Source organism: Polyergus mexicanus, unplaced genomic scaffold, assembly GCF_030449975.1.
Source record: "Polyergus mexicanus isolate NDT 795.1 unplaced genomic scaffold, iyPolMexi1.0 SCAF_3, whole genome shotgun sequence".
Classification (NCBI taxonomy): domain Eukaryota; kingdom Metazoa; phylum Arthropoda; class Insecta; order Hymenoptera; family Formicidae; genus Polyergus; species Polyergus mexicanus.
In genome coordinates this window covers 2,784,488-2,800,733 of record NW_027223323.1, presented here as the reverse complement: position 1 = coordinate 2,800,733, position 16,246 = coordinate 2,784,488, and the positions used below count along the sequence as shown (strand labels likewise).

At 34.1% G+C, this 16,246-nt stretch overlaps 1 protein-coding gene across 4 annotated transcripts in view; it reads right to left on the bottom strand.

Moving 5' to 3' along the window:
- LOC138931769 (tyrosine-protein kinase Dnt) overlaps nucleotides 1-1,358 on the bottom strand; it is a 110,573-nt gene extending 109,215 nt beyond the window's left edge. For all 4 annotated transcript variants that reach the window (XR_011446673.1, XR_011446672.1, XM_070292862.1 and 1 more), the window contains exon 1: nucleotides 781-1,358. Coding sequence is in view for 2 of the 4 variants with exons in the window: in XM_070292862.1 (XP_070148963.1) it covers nucleotides 781-907 (127 nt within the window). In the remaining 2 variants the exon portion in view is untranslated. The remainder of the gene's footprint in view (nucleotides 1-780) is intronic.
- Between the last annotated feature and the right edge of the window lie 14,888 nt (nucleotides 1,359-16,246).

Below are 16,246 nucleotides of genomic sequence, written 5' to 3'. Positions count from 1 at the left end.
AGAGAGGACGAGGCAAGCATTTTAACGCTTTTGTAACTAGCGCTTGCGCCATGTTAGCATGACACGGCATGACGAGGAAAAGATTACTTGCGAGGGATGAGGTTGTTCCATTAATAAATCAGGTATAATTAAAATTGTTTCTTACGATAGACGTCGGATGAGATATACAAGTGAATATATACGTCAAATTCGACTAGTGGAGAATTTACCTTATAATTATTATAAAAGTATTATCTTATAATAAATTTTACATAATTTTTATTCATAATGCAAATAAATTTATATAGAATAATACTATATTTTTAAAATTCTTTTTATGAATTAAATGAAAAATACTTTATTCCTGATTACTTTCAAATTTCCAGGGCATACTTTAATTTTGATATCAAAAGATTTGAAAGAATTGCTAAACTTATATTTGTTCAAACAAAGAAAAAACTAAAAAGAAAAATTTTTTTTTAATCATAAAAAAATTAAAAATATTTGAAAATGTCAGATTGTGACAAACACGATTGAGTAGGCATCAATTTGAATCAAGTACACGATATTACCCAATTAATCTTTTTTCTTTTATAGAAATTTTTCCTTTTTGCTACACGTTTAAATATATTTTTTTCGAATTTTTTATGTAAATAAATCTATATATGAAGTCCAAAGACGCGAAATCCATATATTTAGTTTGTACCGGTATTCATTATTCAGTTTCCTATTGTATATCAAATTGTATATGACATTTCCATAATTTCCTCCATATCAACGTCAAGTGGCAATTTTACGTACCTAAGAGCTTCATGACCTGAGACTGACTGATGAATATATTGAGATAGCCATCGCTGCAGCCGATTAGAACGAGAAGGACGAAGAACTCGCGCCGCAGGAGATCGCAGGGACCACTACACCACCGCATTGTCTCACATGCTCCGTAAGCACTACCGTTTCCACGCACCAAGAGTAGCCCTTTAACTTCAACACCGCGTCGTCAAGAATGGCAGAAAAATCCTATCGTTCTTTTTGACATGAATTGCTCGCACGTGGTTCCATCCACTGACGTGCCCTGCCATTTCTCACGTTGCTTTTCGATATATCAGTCTCTTTCGATCGCTATGCTCGCAGAGATTTATTAATCATCGTAATCGTCGTAGAAAAATCATTGATGAGGAACATTTTCCGCCCCGATACATATAAAAGAGCAAATTTCAACGATGATCAATGCATCTTTCTCGCGCGCACATGCACCATCATAAATCGTTCATGATCGAAAGTGCCCTCGAACGGCAAGACGATCACATGGCGAGGCGCGGTGACGAGATAGGGATGGCGCCCTGATACAGGGTGAGATACGATGTCATCGTCGTTGACGTCAGTGCTCGACTGAACGGCGTGCCGAACGTCCGTCGTTTTCGAGTCGCGACGATGAATCTCGTCGCGCCTGCGCCTATGCAACTATGTCGCTTATATACGACGAACGGACATATTATGCACACGTACGCGTGATGGATTGGACTAGAAAAACAGTGCGTGCGTGCGTACGCATCGCGAATCCTGGGTAAGGTATAAATTACGTCGTTGAAAATAGACAGACGGATAAATATTACGGAAATCAGGCGCGAGATATTGCTATGAAAATAACGATATATGCATCGCTGCGGATTGCGCGAAAAACCCCTCCCCCTTTTCTACCTGCCTGCATTTTTCCCTCACCTTTTCCTCAACACGATTTTAATGTGACAATATTGCTCTTCGATTGAAAAATTGCTTCGTCCATATCAAGAAGAAATTTCAACGATTATTCGATATATTCGTATGATTATTTACGACGTATGAGATCAAGAGCAACCACTGGACAGAGCTTTTATGATTATAGATAGCACTCTAATCGTAATTAATTTGTGTTTGTGGTTACAGCAAGTATATCCTTTCATAATTAAAATTAGGCCAACCACGATGATGTCATGGAAACGTTTGAATCAAGAACACTTTGCGCGCTTATAATATTATATATATGCGTCTTTATCACATTTATATAAATTATCAGAGATATGGTACGGAGAGGAGAGAGCATATGGTGATATATAAATCTTTTGTGCATGCAACGTTTATTTTAAATGCGCAAATAATCTTCTATATAAATTACATTATTGGTATAATTTATGCTATAACAATCGTGCGCGCAACACAATTATCAATTGTGCTATTTACAACAAAAATATATTAATAAAAAATAGAAAAAAATATTATTTTAGTTTGCGTATGGCATATATATTTAAATATATTATAAATATCAGTTGTAGATTGTGAAAAGACACGTTTTTCGCAACAAAATAATAATTATATTTGAAAAAAATTAAAAATAAAAGAAGACAAATTTCCAATTTTAAAACCGATGTAATAAACGAGTTTGTTGATAATTTATTCACCAAAACTATACAACGCGGAAAATATAAAAATCGGTAACAATCCATCCCATATTTATGCTGTGTGTGTGTGTGTGTGCAAGATGTGGAAAAATCAGAAATAGAATTTTGCTATAGAGTACGTACAAATATTTTTCCAACAGCATATTCCACGGCGTGGAGCACGCAAACGATCAAATTTACGATATAATTTCGTAATAATACGGAAATCTTTGTCGGCTCGTAATTCTATCGAACTCGTTATTGACGTGGCGGCGACAGAGTGCCGATTAACGGCCGCGATTCGGCACAACGACGAAATTGACGTCCAATAACATCAAAAACTTTCAATCCACTTCGAACCGTGAAATTCCCCCCCTGTGATAGCCCCTTTCCCCTTTCTCACCCTCCTTCTCCGTTCTCGCGTGCGTTTTCAGATCCTCGTCAGAACGCAATATCGTCGCTGACGAGCTTTAGCCCGTCACACGCGAAAACACAGAGGGAACGTAACGACGAAAGAAATAATTTCCAACGATCTCACGCGTCGGACCAGATCACGCCGATTCCTCATATGATTCCGAAGAAGGGAGGAGAGGGGAACAAAGAGAGGGGAAAAATTATCGGAGATATCGGTGCACGATCGACGCCGCTCGTTCGCGCGCGCGTTTTTCCGAAAGCGTTAGAATTTAATTAAATCGGTCCCCGGCTACCCCTGTCGTGTCGCACAGTCGTGTCCATTTCCTTTCTACTCCCTCTCCTGGCGAATCGCCGGACGATCCTGGACAGCCTCGGATTCACAATTTGATCTTTGTAGAGTTTAACTTACAGCGGGCCCGCCTTCTACCCCCTTTCCCTTCATCCCTCGGTCTGACGAAACGGCGCTTTAATTATACCGCGGGATTAATTAACTCTCCGTCGAACTCGGCGGAACACACCCGCGGGACTCGCCCGAGCCGATCGCAAATAATTAAAGACTGTTTTTCGTTCGTTCCTTCGCTCTCTCGGAGGGAACCGCGCTTCCCTCGAATAGACGCTTTCGCGAGTACCCGGAGTGATCTTATATTGACATCGACATTCGATACAAATGCGAGCAAAATACTTTTAATTGCAATCACATAAAAAAATATGAATAGCATGCAGTAATATTGCAAAGCTATTATAATTTACCAACTGATTTGCATTAAAAAAATAATATAAAAAAAAACAGGAAGAATGTCTTTTTATATAATTACATATGTATCTATTCCCTAATTCTCTTTCGCCCTCTCTTTTTCTTCTTGCTTTGTTTATAATATATTTTTACATATCTCTATTACACATACACAAACAACATATCTAAAACTTTTATTGATTAAAATTTTAAATAAGGAATATTTTTTTTATTTTGTTACACTTTTAAATACAATATTTTCCCTTGTTTCATGGATCACACATTGATTGATTGATTTGATGCATTCTATTTGATTGTAAGCATAAAAAAAATTTTCTCCTATATCGCTGAAATGTGATTCGACTCCGACTCGCGGAGAACTTCGAGCTTTCGCAGAATCACGCAAGCGTGTAGCGTATGTGCGTATATAAATTGAACAGCACACGAATTCAATGTATATACATACGAAAGTTACACGAATATAGCTAAAGCTAAGAGTGGATCTAGCCGAATCCATTAAATATTTGAGCGAACGAAAGAGGCTAGGGAAGCAAGCTCGTGGAGGAAGTCTCCCCTCGGTTCTTAAGATCCATATAGTAGCCCAACTCTCTCTATATTAATATTTACATTTATATTTCTTCCTCGTCGTCCCTCTTATTTCAACTTAATGCCGCCGGGGATTTCAGTGTTCCAGACTGAATTATTATGGTTTTCACAATTCAACACATTTCGAGCAACTATATTTCGGATTATGCGTTTCATATAAGCGATACGTACTTGCGTCGACGACTACCCTCCAGTATTTTACACAAATTACTGAGGATAATCTTAGTTTGCAACTATCATCGTTAATTTCTTATTCTCATCGTAAGAATTAAATATTTCTAAGTTTCTATTATTTTTGCAATATCTTTGATTAATTTTGATATATTTGATTTTCAAAAATCTTCTGTTGATTTTAAGTGCGCCTTCTACTTTTCTATCCGTCATTTTGCTCATTTTACATGTTTTATATATTTAATTTTAAGAAACTTATTTCCTCAACAAATCAATGACAGAAATATTGGAAAGAAAACATGTGATATATCAATTATCATGTTAATAAATTCAGCGTATATCAATAAAAATTCCTGATTATATCAATTAAATATATATGTGTGTATATATATATATATATAACATTTGTAAATATTTGATTCGCGATATTCGATTGATTACAAAGATTGACTGCACTCTTATCTTTAATTAAACTGAGTCAAGAGATCGGGAAAATTATCTTGACACATTATATAATATATGAATTATAATGTAAAATTTAAAATAATTAGCAATCAATTTATTTCATTAACGAATAGGTCGTATGAATATTGAAATTGAAAGATTAGATATAATAAGCGAAATGTCTAACAAAAAAATAGTTAATGTAAAATTAACGAAATCCTCAAGGCAGCTTATTTCAATCAATTAAATCAATAATATTCTAATAATGAATAATGATTGAAAATCGATCGGATATTAATGTGTACGAGATATATGCACGCGAGTTATGCAAATAGAACAAATTTAGCCTACAACATTATTACCTATTAATACATTTAACAGATTTACCTTTTGTATTTAGAAACAATTTCATCATTATTCATGTACACCGCATACAGTGAACTAGTTTCAGTTAATGTGCAATAGAAATGAATAGGAACAATTTGCGCATCATTTTCGAATACGACATCGAACATTTTTATTACGAAAATAATAATTTACGTAAACTTTATTTAAGATTTGATCGTTATTGTCTATTGCGAATTTCATTATTATATAATGTTTTAAATTTTCACTATTTTTCAATATTTTTGTATAATTTTTTTATATAAATTTTTGTATCAATATGGTAATACTAAAATACCTTTAAATATTAATATTGATTGGAAATTATATTTTGAGAAAACAAGCAATAAAAACTTTGGAATGCAACCTGTTTAGTATTAAATATAAAAAAAAAACCATAATCTATTTTTATTTTGTAATATATAATCAAAACATAAAAAAAATAAATATAATTATTTTTAATATCTGTTTTCTAATATAATTAACACATATAGTTAGCATTAATACTAAGATAATTTATGTAAAAAAAATCTACTTGAATAATTTCTTAGACGACACATCTAAATATTATAAATGTTGTTGAATAAATATTATTAAATATGTTTTTTAAATAAAAAAATAAAAAATATCAGACATATGCATTGAGTCACGCATAATGCAAAGTCACGCATACGTAGTGCTTGATATGCGATTGTCGCTTAGATAAATGATTAATTGCGCGCAAGTAAAAAAGAATAAATAAATAATAAATTACCTCATGATTTCTTCACCGTTGCCTTCTCAAGCCTCCTCCTCCTCCTCCTCCTCCTCTCTCTCTCTCTCTCTCTCGTTTCTCGCTGCTTTTTCATGGCACTCTGTACACTCGCGAGGTTAATTACGATCGCGCGATTACTAATTATCACGGTCGCGCAACACTTTTCACGGCACTCTCGCGTGCGCGAAGCGAGCTTTATTATATTACGACGTGCGTTATCGCGAAAAATTACATTCGCGCTGAACTATCGCGCGACACTCGAGACATGTCCGAAATTAGCGCTACGTACGAACTTCGAACGGGAGGAAGGGAATTCAAGAATCGCGTGGCCAATTTCACGCGTCATCTGACGCGTTGGTACACCTGTTGCTTTTAGTTACTCTTTTATCTATTTTATGCATACTTTAAGTCTAAGTAATAAATACTATATGCTCACACGCGTTTTATATAGTGAGATTATTATGATGTAAATAAAGAATTATACGAATTAGAATGGAAAATAAATATCCGTAAAATGTGTAATCTTTGAGAAGATGACCGTCATTTCGCAACAATTTCGTACATGAATCTCGCCAAATGCGCATTTCAATAAATCATCGTTCTACAAATTATTTATATTACGCCGATTTATGTTGTTATATTTACGCCTGTTATGCCGATAAATACTAAAATATAGAGATGTAAATACATTTTACTAATTAAACGCGTCACAAGGCCGTTCGACTGGAAACCGATCCGTTCCATACTCGCGACATTCAATTAATTTATCGAAAGATTGGGAAAAATGTCGATAATTTCATGCATATATGCGATACGACGCATGTCAAATTGATTAATTGAAACGATGGATGAACGTTGGAAAATATGTAATCGGAATTTATTTATTGAGCAATACATTTCAAACGTACGAATTTCACGATATATATATATATATATAAAATATTATTATACTATATATATAATAATAATATAATAATATAAATAATATTTATATGCTTACGTTGATGAGAGGCCTTGATTAACTAGATTAATCGCGCGGACTGATAACCGCCGATTATAGAAATGGAGATGATCGAGTTTCGAAGGATAATGCGTTGTAATATAACGGAGCGGCTCGTATTCTTACCTACCGACTCGAGCGTCGCCGCGCGAATGGCAGCAAGGATGATCGGGTGACAGTGACAACAACAACATACGCCGCAAGAAACGAACGCCGCGCCAGCCAGGTATGTGTACGTATTGCGTAGAAGAGTGGGGATTACCGCTACACACAAAATATATTTATCATACCATAAATAACATTCCTTAAAAATACAAATATGTACGTTATATTGTATTAAAGTATTGATGATATTCTTTATAGCCTAATCACATTTTTTTTAAAAGAGAGATTCAAGTAATTGACTATACAATGCTACCAACTTAAATAAAATGAAAATAACGAAGCGATTACCATAGACGTAGAATATATACGTAGACGTACGATGTTTATGGCGATTACACGCATATATAATTAACAAGTAGCGTACTATCAATATATGATTAGTTCAGGAATGCCGGATTATCTTTCGTAGCGATGTTATCCATCGATCTATTTAAAGATAAAAATAATACGATTCCACGATTCGAGGGATACAATCATAAGGTTGATTTGAATATTAATTAAAGTTACAATGTTTAATAGAAATTAGAAGGATATAATTGATAGAATGTTATATAGTTTATTTAAGTTCAAATTTTAATTTTGTAAAATTGGCTAAAGTAAAAATTTATTCGATAGTGATTTTATGATTAAAATTCGCTCTTATGTATTAATCGCTGCTTAAAATATTTATTTTGTTTTACTCTAGATTTCTACGATTGCTTGCAATTAGTATTCAGAGAGCATAAAGACAAATTACTCAAACGTTATAATATAATATAATGCAATTAATTATAATAAAATTATAATAAACTCAGTTATATTATCGGAAGCGATTTATATAAATCGATAACAGATTTGAAGTTTCCGAAGATCCGAAACTTTTGAGTAATCCCAACAGAAGTCGAGTTAGATATTATCGATCATGTGACATACATATTTTGTGTGAAACTTTACGATGTGCTTACAATAAGGGAAGCTTAAGCCTTTCGAAGGACTATTCCCCTTTCCCCGCACTATAGGACGAGTGAAAAACTCGCGAGAAATTCCGATTAACCCAGATAAGCATGCGGGCAAGCTCGACGAGTTTTTGCATTTTTTAATGCGACCACAGTTCTATGGGACAAAGAAAACTATGGTGCTATTGGCGCTACCGGTTTCATCGACATTTACCGATACATAACTCGATAGAATATGTGAACAAATGTAACACGCGATCCGTGTAATAGCTTGCAGCTTCTAACATTCCTAATTCAACGTTAAATAGAGCCACTGCTAAATCAATTATATAATCGTATATGTGTCATCGATATAATCTCCCCGAAAACAAAAGAAACATTATGCAATTATGTAATTACATATATAATAATTAATAATACAGCGTATTCTCTCTCTTTCTATAAATACAAATAACATATATACTTTTTATTTTGTGTTTGGTTTTAGCTCTTTATCAAAGATATTTTAAACAGAATTATAGAAATAATCGTCTATCAAAAAGATTGATTAATGTTTTTAACTATTCTGTATATATTGCTACTAAATATAGGTGAGAAAAAAAATGAGATAAAAAAATTAAATAAAACTTCAGACTGCCAGCAGCACAATAACATTTTCTATTCGGAAAAATAAAGTTCCGCGAGTATCTTGCGAGATAAAACTGTCTCTCTTTTTCTATTTTATCTCCATTCTGTTACATATGGCAATTTGGTACGCAAACGCAGATAAAAGATGTAATTTTCGGTGCAAACATTGCTCTTGCAATTTCGCTTGGATTTTGTGTACCGAGAATCTCTCTTTCTCGTTTTTCCTCTATAAAATATACGATGCCGTGTCTCTTTCCATATTCGAATTATTGACATTTAACCATCAATATCTCGTACGATGGATAAATTCACCCTTCTTCCCTCCAACCCTTCACGTCGTACGGGCCGGAAATATTATGGAAATTACGCTTCGAAAAGGACGAGATGGGATCTTGCGATTCGTAAATCAAACGCATTAAAAGTCCATTATCGGTCGCTGCGCAAAACGAGATATTCCGATAGAGAAAAATTCTCCAGAATGGATGAGACAACTAGATCAAAGCAGGAAGGAAGATTTAATCGGTCATGGTCGAGTAGTTAGAACCCTACTATTTGTTGACCCTTAACGTGACAACTTGCCTCTCGAGGAATATTAATGGTTATATGATAATAATTAACCATCCGTTTTCAAAAATAATTTAGTCAATCCGTTTTCAGAATCATATAATATCGGTATCAATACTGAAATCTTACAAGAAGAGCATTGAAAATTAATGATTCTTGAATATTATAATTAAATAGAAATAATATATGTATCAAATATTTTGTTCAGATATACTCGTTAATTTTAATAATTCTCTACGGATTCGTTTACTTTATCAATCATTATTTACAGTCTATGAAATCTATTGTTTTGATTAAAGAATGATAATTTATGATTATATTTAATTGCAAATAACGTTTCAAGTCTTTGATCAATAAATAGGATTTTTATCTATTATAAATCAAAAAACGTTTTTTTAGCAATCAAAAAAATATATTGTAATTTTGTTTTTTTCCATCATCTTTTTTATATTCCCCTTTGATCCAATAGATATACATACGATGAAAGGATCTCATTAATACAACGTTGGTTCGCAAGAGAAGCTTTTTCCGATTATCTACCTAAGCAAGAGCGCTCAGTTCAACTAAAGCGCTGTCTGTGAAAGATAAGGGTGATCACCCTTCGAAGAGAAGGATCCTACAATATGCTAGACACCGCGTTCATAACATATAGCAAAGATATATTTCATTGTGAACTCAAAGAAGTGAATCCGATAAAAATTTAAAAATTAATGAAAATTTGAAATATTTTCTTTTATTTGTTAGTAAAAAAATAGAATTGTTCTCATCTAAATAAACTATACATAAGAAATTATATATAAGTCAATGTGTGTATAAAAATTTGACAAATATTACTCTGTTCGCAGAAAAAAATGCCAGATCACAAAGCGAAGCTAAAAAGCTGGGAAAAGCTAAATGAAATGTAACACTATTATATCTTGATTGATAAAAATATGCAATATATTTAAAAATTATAAATGTAATCAAAATTTTTTTGTCATAAAAAAATCTGTATCGTAGAGAAGATATTCAAAAATATTTTGTCCAATATTAATTATTATTACGCGAGCTTCACGTCTGTTAAAAATATTTTTTTCCCGGGAAGTTTTCAAAATGAGCGTCTCAAAGTGTGTGATCAATGGAACCTTCAATCCAATCACGGAGAGCTACCCCTGAAATTCGAAACGCTCTCTCAGGATCGATGTCGCGTTCACACTCGCCACATCAGAACGCGTACAGAGAAAGCGAGACGTATATATGTATACGAGGTGCACATTGAGAGACGCAGAGAAGAGAAACCATTCCGTATAAGCTTAAATACATGTGTCTGCTCGGGGAGGATATAGGGCGTTATCAACGCCTGCCACATTGGTCCAAAGGCCGAAATACGATTTCGTACTTTGTTCCCGCGCGAGGCCCACGATAATTGCGCAGAATTGCGCCGCTTAGATTACACCGGAGAGTGCCTTCTTTGATGGCGGGACCGCACGGATGCCCTTCGGCAAAGGCGGGCAAATTCGAAGGCGATGGGCGCAAGTAATTGGTGCAGCGAGGCTGAAGCAGACGAGAACAGAGGCCGGAATTAGATGTTCTTATGTAACGTCGATAGAGGGAGAGGCCAGCATTTTTCGTATCCTCTTGGGGTTGTAGTAAAGAGAAAAAGAAAGACTGATACCCTCTCTCTCTCTCTCTCTCTCTCTCTCTCTCTCATACTCAGAATCAGAGGAAAGGAGCTCGAAACACCTTGATGAAAAAATAATTTATTAAAGACCGGCGTGTTTGACACAAAACATCGGCTCCCCAAAGAAGTCGAGTCCTTTTGCGAAGTTGACACTTTTGTAAAGCAAATTACAGAGAAAATCTGAAACCCGTCTTATTATGTATATACATGAATAAAAAAATCAATTTTGTATTCCTTTTCTTTAAATATTTTTTTCTTGTACCTATTATTCCTTCTAACAAGCTTAATAGCAAAAAGATGAATTTGCTATCGAATTTTTATTTTTTGAAATCTGTTTCCGATATTCTACATCTTTCTTGCCGTATTAAAACTCATATTAGGCGTTTACATCAGCTGTTTTGAGGGAAAATAGAGCGATTCCGCAGTATTAAATTAATAGATCCGACCGTTGAGAAGCTGTTTGCACCATAAGCCTGTCTACGTGACTTCCGCTAAGTACGTTGGCTTATTTTCTTCCGGGAACGATCACATTGAGTAAACGATCACATTAAAATCTGTTTGGAATGATTCGACACTCTCGTTCTTAATACATCGTTACATTCTTAATTTTTTGCATTTTACGATTGCCAAGATAATTCAATCGTCTAGCAAATAAAAAATTTGATAAATTTAATAAACGTACGATGTCAATAACAAGCAATCAATAATTTAAAAAAAGAATTACTTCTTCTGGTTTATTATTAATTAAAATTGCTTGTCATGAGAAGAGAAAGAATACATTATTCACTTATATAAAGAATATATCGGGCGCAATCTCGGGATAAATAATTTATTATTTCTATTATTATTTATATATTAATCACGCGCGTGTGTCTATTTCTATTTATTTGAATGACTTGAAAGATAAGAATGTAAGGAAAACAGATTTTGACATATGATATTTTCAATCTTATAAAAAGGGAATGTTTTTGGAAATAATTATTTTATTAAATATCTGCTTATTATTGTACATACATCGAATTTTGTATTCTAATAATTCCATTTAAAAAATACACTTTTCCGGTACATTCATCATTACATTCAAGAAAAAAATAAAATTGTAGAAAAATAGTGATTGTTACGATTTTTTTATGTGTTATTTTTTTTCTATTGCCAATCGTTTTCGAGAAAATCGTGAATTGAACAGTCGCTCTGTATTACTCTATATATGTGTCGCGTATAAAATATATTTATATCTCCATTTCGCGAGACTAGAATCGCCCCTTATTGTCGTGAGAGCCGAGACAGAATCGACTTTGGGTTAACAAAATATCATGATCAGAAGCGGAAAGAATTTATAGTTTATTAGCTCTTGGAGGTTGGGCAGCACAAGCTATTGGGCAAAGTCCATTTAAAGTTTGCTGGCACCAGAAATAGGATAATAAAAAAGGGGTAGAAGAGAAAAGAGAAAAGAAGAAAAGAGAAATAAAATAAAGACGATCATGTGATAGAGATTACGCAATACGTATGGAAACTTTAACGGCATGCGAAAGAATCAAAAATCGTCGCAAACAAAGGTATCTTTTTTCCTGAAAAAATTGATCTCTGTCTCACATAATATATATTATAAATATAATTACAAATTGCTAAGTAAAAAAAAAAAAAGAACCGTCTATACATTTTGACTCACTCAATTTTTTTCTAATATTTTTTTATGTCTCTTCTTTTTCTTTTTACAGCAGCGAGTTAGTACATAGATTAAACTCGATTCGATATTTCCGATGTCATCAGTCTATATGTGCATGTTTTATCGGGAAACATTTCCAATATCGCGTACGTTCTCTAGCTCTTACTCGCTCTCTCATCCCGCTTTTCGGATAAAGCAACAAAAACTAGCCGAAACACGGCCGATGGCAACCGGCCAGAAATTATACATTCCGTTCGTTTGCTCGCGAATAGCGATTTATAACTATTTACGACGTCCGCAGGGTCGCGGCTCATTCTTTCGAAGGAAGATGCAGGGTTGGCCGAGATATGTCGTAGATCGCCATCCCCATGGAAATTTGCCGCGCTCATTCAGGATGGTTCGATGGAGAGAGGGTCGTGCGAACAGGAGGGACGATCTTTTATGATGCTCTTGGCTCGGGTCGAAATTTGTCTGAATGTCATTCGGGTATCTCGCGCATCGGTTTTTCTCGGCGCGCCAAGAGTTAGGAACGAGAGGGGGAGTAGTAAACGGAAGTAGTAAAAGAAGAACAACCATCCCCTACGTGTATCCTTAAACCGTTGCTGTATACGCGTTTCTTCTCTCCTATACTCTCCTTACTTTACGCGATGTTTTCGTTTACTGTCACATTTAACTCTCCGGTCTCGCATCTAGTAAATTCATCGCTGCGGTTGTATTGCTCTCGTCCGATTACGAATAAACGACGACACGGCATGGCGAACCGACGTGGTAGTCGGGATGAACGAAACGATAGGCGGACGAGACAAATAAATCATTGAACGTGTATCGCGTAGCATTCGTTTTTACGATTCGATGTATCAGTGGTGGATTCACGCGAAACTGACAGTGAGACAAGTAAAGTAGTAAATCACCTTGCTTACTTTTTCTTTTAAGCAACCATTTAAGTGAGTGCTATTTATATGTAAAATTACAAGCGTCTCGAGCAAGTCCAGAATCAATCAATTGACATAAAATAAAATTAATTGCTACAAATAATTATTTTTATTTATTTAATTGTCGAAAATCTCTAGCAAAATGAAGACTTGTTAAAACACTGGGCGATATATGGAGTAATTAAAATTGATAAAATAAAATTGAAGAACATATATTGTCATATGTTATCATTAACATAGCAAAACTTGAGGAAGGGGAGATAGAAAGGCAGATACTCGATTACTTCATAATTTACATTTAACTTTTAAAATAAATAATTTATATAACTGACTTCTGCTTTTTTTTTATGTAAATCTTTCGCTAATATTTTCTTGATTCTTTTTTCTTCGGCATAATTCAAATTTAAATTGCGATATTTGCACATATATCTACTTTTAAAAGCATAAGTTTTAACAAGGTTTAAATTCCCTCATACTTATATTCTAGTATGAGTCAATCAATCTTCTGATTAACAAATTGCGATGATTATAAATGGCGCACTTCATTTGCGAAATGGCCATTAACGTGAAAGATTAAGAAATGTTCCGTGGCTTGATTCGCGACTACCGTTTTACTATTGACGGCGAGTTCTGGAGCATTTATCACCGATCTTCCCCCTCTCCATCTTCCTATCTTCGCACCTTCGAAAGATACAGAATCACTGGTACGTGAAAAGAAATGAAAGTAATTTCTTCGATATTTGTTTTCTTGTCATTTCCGCCTCTACCGCTGTCGAGGAGAAAGATAAACAAGCTGATTATCTGTTAAAGCGAATACATCGACATTCACAAACAGAATTTTCAATTGCAGTTAAAATTATCCGCTAATGTATACATATTTGCTTTTTAACCCCTTAAGTGTGTAGTCTAGCATATGTCTCGCTAAAATCTTTCGCTTACTCAAAATGTAATTAAACCTCTATAAACAGAGTTATACGTTCGATAATATTTAGATTAAATCTCTAATTTGAACCGCAGTCAGTAAGGATTTTAAGCTCACATATATATACGCGTGACAAAATTTAATATGATATTAATATTAAAAATATATTTATCGTATATAAAATATATATATACTTAAGTGTTAATTAATTAATTTTAATTTTTAATATTTTTATTAGTTTGAGTAAAATTTAGATGCTGTTGTACACAAAATGTAAAAAGTTTAAAAACTTTTGTATACAACCAAATTCGTTTAATGCAGTTTATTAATAATTACGAGTAATAAAGGTACTGACGATGCTGTTGTTTACAAATCTATATATTTTCTACTGCTATTAAATATATGTTTGACGATTATATAGTATTTGTATACTAAAATATGCACGCACAAACTTTGCAAACATCTCGATATTAACGTCGCAACAAGCGAGCGAAATAAACGTATACCGAAGCACATCTAGCGGAAAATGATCGATAAGAAAATTATAGAGTACCGCTCAAATATCGGGCACATGTACAAGGGTTTAGCGGTAAATTTTAGCCGCCAGTTATTAATTCAATTACATACGCGAGATTCTCGATTCTCGTTAAAAGGCTCGGTAAATATGAATCAGTCGGACACTAAGCGTCGAATTATTATCGACGGCGGGGAGGGAAAGGACAATTAAGTGGCCAAATATTGTTCCATCGCAAACATATCTGGTACGTGAATTCCGTTAAAGTGCCACGTATGACGGGAAGAAGTATCGACGATCACATTATCGATGTCCGCGATTATCACACAGATATCCACAGTTTAGTCTGACTCTCTATCTCTTTCTCTCTTGTATCCGGGAGCGATAAAATTAGCATGAACGTCGAGCTCACGTGCGCGTACGCACCTGCAGTTAAAGACTAACGGGCCATGAATGAATACGAGGGAACCGGCAAATGGAGCGTGAATGGGACATTTACAACGTGCCGTTTCTAACGCGTTTTCGTGGAAAACGCCGAAATCGCGTCTGGACGACGGCGTCTCGATGGAGAATGTATCGAGCGTACAATGAGACGATAACGATTATGCATCGCGATGCGTTGAACGCGAAACGAGTTCCGTTAAGGCGCGACGTTTCTCATTATCGTCAGTTTTATGCAACACTTCCCACGTTCGTTTGCGCAAGCTGGCAAATAAAGTGAACAGTTAATACGTAAGGTTTATAGAAACTGGTAGAGAAGAAACGGTAATTGCGTTAAAAAGTTATACGAATTTTAATATTATAAAATATATACTTTTTTAATAATGAAATAATAAATAAATATTATTTATTTATTTATTATTTCCTTATTTTTTTATTTAAATATAAATAAATATTCAAGAAATGTTTCAGAAATAGATAGATAGTTAAATTTCAGGAGCATAGTCTATTCACTATAAGAATAAAAAAATTCTCGATACATGTCTGCGTAAATAAAAATTCAAAGAATTTCATCAGAGATCGCTGACCGTACAATTGATCTTCCTTTACCAATTTACCGATCGATAAAATTAGTATTAAGAAACCGTCGTGATCAAAAAGTATTCGTAACTTGAAAAAAAGCGTTTATAGATACATATTCACATATGCCTTTTTTATTTTTATAGCGAGTAGAATACACATTCCTAAAGTTCGACCACCTCTTTCTAAAACATCCGATGCATAATTATGGAATGTAATAAACAAAAAAAATGTAAAGTGAAGCGAGTAATTTCTCATTATATTATATAAATTGACTCGCGTTACACGGCACGAGAACCGATAACGTGCAGCGTAACAAAATGTAAAAATCGTTGATTA